Source organism: Agelaius tricolor, unplaced genomic scaffold (assembly GCF_023055355.1).
Source record: "Agelaius tricolor isolate 1412-34295 unplaced genomic scaffold, bAgeTri1.0.p SCAF_3, whole genome shotgun sequence".
NCBI lineage: Eukaryota > Metazoa > Chordata > Aves > Passeriformes > Icteridae > Agelaius > Agelaius tricolor.
This window is the reverse complement of record NW_027269263.1, coordinates 47,679,976-47,686,884: the sequence shown is the minus strand read 5'-3', so window position 1 is coordinate 47,686,884 and position 6,909 is coordinate 47,679,976. Positions and strand designations below refer to the sequence as shown.

The window sequence follows — 6,909 nt, the reverse complement described above, 5'->3', positions numbered from 1 at the left end:
ATAGATGGTTACATTGAAAGGATGCCTACACATGGACTTCTCTATGTGCATGAAATACCTCTGCATACCTCTTGCTAGACTCACAGGAGAAGACTCTTCAAGGATTGTTTAAACATGCCTATCTATATATTCATATACATATATACATACATACATACACACACACACATATATATATATATGTGTATCTGTATCTAGATAATTTTCAGCTATAATCCAAAGAAATCTTTTTTTTCCAGCATGTTTTGATCCTGAGCACAAGGGCAGCTACTGAAGTGGTAGCTACAGAACAGTAGATGTGAGATACCTCCCTGTGCCCCAGCAAAGCATGGAACCTTGGTGTCTCACAGCCTGTCTCAGCTTGAGGACCTTGCTCAGCTGAACACATTGCTTCTGCTATCACTGTCTGTGCTGAAAGGCAATTTTAGACTCTTTGTTCACATCAGGCTTCAAGGAACAGATTGTTTCACTGTGTGTCTCTCATTTTTTCATTTTGGAATTTGTGCTAATGCCAGATCTTCATGACATGTAAAATCACAGTTTCTTTTTGAGATGGAGGTGCTTGAGCCCCATTACTCTCACACTGGCTTCTTTGCCTCTGTGTTTCACACTCTCTCAGCCCCAGATTTTCCTACAGGTGAGAATTCTATCCCTTGGAGGGACTGGAGTACAAAAGTGACATTGCTGGAAAAGGGTGTAAGCTCATAGCAAAATAGCTTTTTATGGGAGGGAAAAAATGGGCTCTAGTGGTCGTGATTGGGCTGGAAAACTAAGAAGACAGAGAAAGAGCGAAAAATTTAGCTGTGACTGTCTAGCAAAATTTATCAAGGCAAATCAGACCATCTCAAATATATTCCTACTAAACTACTGTGTACAGGTTGTGACTTTCCAGAAACAAAGAAACTAATTCCATAAGCCATAAGAATTCCATTCCATAAGAGGGGTTTTTCCCCCTCTGACTTGTTTTGGTTTCAAAAAGAAAGAATGCAATTTGAAAAGGAGGGGAGTCAGACATGATGTGGCCAAATAATGTAAGAGACACTTCTCTTCCTTCTTGTCCCTTTGAAACCCTAATCCAGCAAAACACAAACCTGTGGGAAGTGGATGGCCAGACATGGGCCTTGCTGCAGGGAAGTAGTGAAAACTAAGGCTGTAACCTATGATACCTCAGAGCTAGGGGAGCAGTGGGGCCTTTGTTTCTGTTTTTAATCCCAACAAGACAATATTGCTCCTCTCCTCCCCAGCTGTGCTTTGTTTATGCTTCAGAATGAGAGAAAAAGGAGTTTAACTTTGCTAAACTTATCTTGAAGTAAGCATTTACCACAGAGAATTTCAACCAGTCTGAAATTACTCACATTATCCTAGGATGTAGCAAAGAATTGTAAAGCTAGCAAAGCATTGTGATAAAACATTGCTAACAAATTTTTGTTTTTTGTTTTGAAGTCCAACAATTTATGAATTCTTTATCTGATTTGTTGTTTTACTGATAGTAATGAGTTTTTATGTCTTCTGTTCACCACTTACTGCTGATCCTTGCAAAGCTTTTCCATAGGTATTAAATCTCCACAATCACTAAAAAGTTGGTGTGATAGTAAATTACTTGTTTTCTTTTTATTAAACTCTCAACTCTTCTATGATTCTTAGGAGGAAGATCACTAATCAAGTTTTCCCTGTCACACATTGGACTTACAGCTTTTGTAAAGAAAAAAGCTTAACCTGATGTTGTTTATTAATATCTTACTTTTTGCCAGAGATACATAACATCTTCTCCACACTTGACCCAGTTTGAATAGGCAGGCTATATATGTCTTTTGAGTCTGTGGCTTGGATTATAAGAAAAAAATTAATTAGAATATGGCCTTTGTCTGAGAGAGGAACTGACACGCATTTATTAAAATCTATAATCCATCACAGTTGAAGATTATAGAAGATTTTTTTATGATTCTTATTTTTTTTCTAGATCAGAACCAATATGTGTGAGTAAAGAGATTATGCTAAGCACTTATGTTTTAAATAACTTGTCAGCAGGCTAAGATGATGAATGTGATTACAAACATCTCTGAAAGAAACTTTGAATGACAGCTGATTCCTTGGATTACAATTTTAAAATGTATGCAAAAAATTTAGGTTGAAATGAACAGTTATGTCAAGTTGGGATTTTAGAAAGGAGGATTCCTTTTTTGCTTTTGGTCCACAGATGCTTGAAAAAATATAACAATTAATTGGCCAAAAACTACTTTTAATATACAACTATATGAAACTGTAAATACATTAGCAGAAGGTAACTTCATGCTTGTTATTTGATATGTGAGGCAACAAGCCAGTTTTCCAGAAGATGGGAAAGAAAAGCTTGTGAGTTAAGAAGTACCAGGGAACCTGATAACACCATTGTGGCTGAGATGATCTAAGCAGCAGCATCTGAGGTTTCATATTTGGGTATGGGGTAGCAAAGCTAAGACCCATGAAAATAATTAGGGAAGAACCTTTTTTACCTGAAAAGAGATAGACAAGGCTGGAGAAACAGAGGCACTAAGGAGAACAGGGAAGTAATAGGCACAGGAACAAGGAGAGAAGAGGGGTAAAAGGTGCTTGCATGTGTATGTGCTGGCTGCTGGCCAGTACCTTCACCCATTCATGCCCTGTGTCTGACCATGGCCCTCTGTCCTGCCCCTTCTTAAATCCTGGTCCTATTCTCTGTGCCATGAATCCTATTTCTACCATCCTGTGTGTGTATGCACGTGTGTCTCCCTGTGTGGAACATGTGCACTGCACATTCCCTGGCTGGACCTGCCCAGGGCCATGGGGCTGACAGGGCAATCATCCTGCATGCAGCTCTGCTGGATGGGGAAAGGGAAACCTCCAGGGTCCTGGGTCACATGGATTCAACACTCCATAACCTCTGGGACTGCACTGCTGTGGCTATAAAGAGAAGTGGTCAAAGGTAAAAGAGAATTCAAGCACACTAATATTTTAACACAGTTTTATAAAACCCCCCTATGTTTAGATGACCTTCAGTAGTCCCTTCCAACCTTACACCATCCCTATGATTTATTGATACATTGTTTTGCCTATATGATTATTTTTCTTGTAAAAAACAGGGTAAGAGCACAGAAATATCTCCTTCACTGCTAGCTATATTGACATTCTGTGCCAGTCTGTCTCCTTGTCTAGGACTTTCATGCTCATTTCATGTATCAATAGTATGAAGATTCTCTAAAGGTTCTGCTGTTTCGATTCCTCTAAATCTAAATTTATTTTGGCTTTGTTCCAGCTCCACCTATCCTCAATCCCACACTGCTGAGGGGGTCTAGATCTATCTGCTGGCATAACTCCCTTACACATGCCTCCTCTAGGAATCAGTCAACTAACATCTCACATCAGGCCTGTCTTTTGTCATGCTTCGTTTTCTTCTCAGATAGGGTCCATTATTTTCTGTGCATTCTACTCCAGAACAGTATTTCTGCTTTCAATATTTCTATATATATATACTATAGAAAGCGAGAAAATAGTTGGTCTTGCTACCCACGTTAATCTTAAATGAACATTTTACTCCAGGCTCCTCCGGCCCCTCGGTGGCACAGCCTTCAGTACAATCAGTATCTTTTCTGGCCAGTTCTGAAGGTTACAGAAATTGATTGAGGTCAATTTGAAACATTTTGGTTTTGTTCTTGCAGAGACTGCTTGCTTTATTGCTCCCAAAGTTTGGCTGTGGCCTTGCCAAAGGAGGCAGCAAAGGGCTCAGCAGCGGAATGAATGATCAGAAGCCAAGGCAGCACAGAGGAGTCTTGGGAGGGGCCAGCAGAGGAGACTGGGACACCTGGGACAGCCCATTTACCGACTGGGAGATGTGGGAGGAAAGGCTAAAAAAGGAGATAATGTGGACACTGTAGGTATGGGTAGGAGCAGAGATTAAAAAAACATAAAAGTTTCCTATAAATGTCTCCTGAACTCGTGGATTCCATAGGAAGAGCAGCTGTTGCAGATCAGCCTTAGGTCCTTGTAAGTAAAAGCTCTCCTGTATGACAGTGCAGACTGTTTACTCTGCGTGGAAGACTACTAAGCACAGACTGGAATATTTATATTTATTTTTGCAATACCAGGGTAAAAACAATTTAACAATGCCAAGTACAGTGTTAGTCTCATAAAAAGTTTTCATTTCAAAACATATGATTTCTAGTTCCCACAAAAAGTTAAAATCACATGCAGCTATATGAAGGTAAATTGCTTAAGATGCACAATTATATATCAGAAGACTTTGTTAAAGTAAAAACATAGTGACTACATCATTTTAACAAGGCAATTACACAGAACTAGAAAACTGACTCTGTAGTAAAATATAAAAATCTACAATTATAAATATAAATTTGGTCCATGGATAACTACAGAAGTAGCAGTATTTACAGTAAGTATCAGATTACTATTCTAAATGTCTAATTGAAGTCTTAAAATGTTGAATGTTATGTAGAACAGTATCTTATTTACATTCTACTATATTAAAAGTTGCATTTCTAGCAAATGTAAATTGTTATAAATACAGCGAATAAACCAAATACTAAACCCATGACATGTTTGTAATTGAGGATTCCCTAACATCTATAAATATGGTAATTTTAAGTTAAAAGTAAAGCCAGATAAATCAAAAAACCTAATACTGAAAAAACATACCACAATTCAATTATTAGAAACACTGTAAAAGTCAATCAAGTTAGCCCAAATGTAACAATGTATTACAAGAAATCTTTCAAGAAAAGGCACACATTGTTAATGATAAAAGTTCCACAGTAAAGTTGTAGATAACAGAAATGACTTGGTTTGAGCAACTGTTGGGGTCTGGTTATATATATAGTGACTGGACAGATTTTCCCCACCCAAAGTATAAAACTGAAAATAATAATGGTAAACTCCAGGTGTGATTGGTGTGGTGCAGTGATGTGTATGTTTGATTTGATGTGCTAATTAAACTAAGGATTCTAAACTTTCAGCTGCATTTCCATCAGGTAAAGCTGAGCCATTACTGTCCATAGATGCTGAAGGGTTTTCTTCTTGTCTTGTGCTGACAAGGCTGAGAATGGCTTTGTACAGAAACTGGTACTGTTCCTGGAGGAGAAAAGAGGGTACACTCAGGATGTTGGCAGAAATGGTTATTCTGTGGCACTGTTGCTCAAAATTAATTAACAGCTGATGTGTCAGACTGTGAATGTACTGTGCTCCAGAATTTTTTGTGTTACTCAGCAGCTTTATTATTTTCTGACTAATGGCTCCCCCTGTACACAATGTAAAGCACAGCAATAGGTAGCACAGTAAAGGTAGAGAAGAAAACTGTATTCTAAAAGAAATACTATATGCTGACTCAAATCCTTGTTGAAGTCAATCGCAAATTTGGGGACAGGATTAGAGTTACTATTTGTCTGTTGGCTTTTTTTCTCAATTTTTTGTCATCTGAATTCTTTCCAGGGAGATTTCTTTTTCTACAGCACCTCTGGAAGACAGTTTTGATTAATTCATGCAGAAACTAAGATGCAAAATTGTTCAGTAATGTTGCCCTAAGATCTAATGTCACACATAGGGAAAAAAAGTGCACATTTTACTTATTACTTACAATGTCTGTAAAGATTCCAGGCCTCATCAGATTTATCATCTTTGCTACATGGTAAACATCCACTGAATTCTCATTTTCCAGTTGATGCATCAGAGTTGTTAATGCACAGAAAGTGCCTGCTGTCACCCCTCCATGCCTTTGTAAAGTAAAACAAAACAAAACTCTAGAAAATCTATCAGGTTTTACAGCTGGAAAAAATAAAAATTCTGGGGCAAAATGGTAAGATGAATCTCTGTCATGTGGTATTTACAATATCTGAAACAGGTCTGCCCAGCACTAGCTTAAAAAATCTTTCACAGCACCTGGCTACAACTTCTTAGAGTTATTTCTCTTCAACCCTCTAATAACCAAATGCTTTGGGTCCTTCAGTGTCTCAACATTTTGTTATTTTTTCCCATTAGTGAACAGCTGGAGAATGGTGCCTCATCTAAACATTTAATTCTTTCAGTAAAAGACAATGAAATCTTAACTGACTTCCCCTCTAGTGACCTACCTGATAACCATCAGACTATCAAAATGATAAAACTGAAATGAAGTATGATAAAATAAAAATGTTTCTCTTGTTGATGCAGCTGAAACAGAAGCATCACCACTACTGTTCAGTGCAGACTTTCTGCCTTGTTTCAGCTGCTTTCAGGCAGTAAAAGGATGGTTCTACAGGAAAACATCAAAGCAAACAGAAAAGTGCAGTTCTTACTCATCATGTACAATCATGGGCCCATCACGGTTGGAAGCTTCCTCTTTGATGATGCTGATCAGTTCAAAAGTTTTACTAATGGGACTGTCAGGATTTGGCCATTTTGGACACTGAAAATGCCTCACTTCAAGTACATAGTCATCCTAAATGATTAAAAAAAAAAAAAAAACAAACAAAAAACCCCATAAATCAATTTTGTAAAAATTGACTTTCTTTATTCTTTTCCTTTGCCTTGTTCCAGCTTCAGCCTCCAGAGGCAGAACCCCACTGCTGTGGACCCCCCTGTTTGCCATGTGATCATATTGCCTTATAGACATTACTCCCTCCATGCTTGTTTCTAGGGCATGGATATTTTATCAGTAATTTAGCATTGAAAATGTAAAAAATGTGGGCATTACCTTTAAAAAATCAAGTCCTGAGTTATATGTTTATAACAGTGTTACCTGTGTAGCTTCTAAAATAAAGTCTTGGATTATGAGCTTCTCCTCGTTAGACAGACACTTGTGTTCTTCAGCAATCATAGTGACTTTGAAACTCTCACAGTTTATAGGCTCATCTTTGTTTGGCCAGTACACAAATTCATCTTCAGCCTCCAGGAAAAGAAAACCAAAAT

At 37.9% G+C, this 6,909-nt stretch overlaps 1 protein-coding gene across 8 annotated transcripts in view; it reads right to left on the bottom strand.

Moving 5' to 3' along the window:
* Nucleotides 1–4,065: 4,065 nt before the first annotated feature.
* The window catches only part of PTPRZ1 (protein tyrosine phosphatase receptor type Z1), a 133,309-nt gene continuing 130,465 nt past the window's right edge, over nucleotides 4,066–6,909 (bottom strand). For all 8 annotated transcript variants that reach the window (XM_071423731.1, XM_071423733.1, XM_071423735.1 and 5 more), the window contains 4 exons: nucleotides 6,740–6,886; nucleotides 6,297–6,439; nucleotides 5,600–5,735; nucleotides 4,066–5,097 (listed from right to left, as the gene is read on the bottom strand). In XM_071423731.1, the coding sequence (XP_071279832.1) occupies nucleotides 4,957–5,097; nucleotides 5,600–5,735; nucleotides 6,297–6,439; nucleotides 6,740–6,886 (567 nt within the window). In that variant the 3' untranslated portion in view covers nucleotides 4,066–4,956. The remainder of the gene's footprint in view (nucleotides 5,098–5,599; nucleotides 5,736–6,296; nucleotides 6,440–6,739; nucleotides 6,887–6,909) is intronic.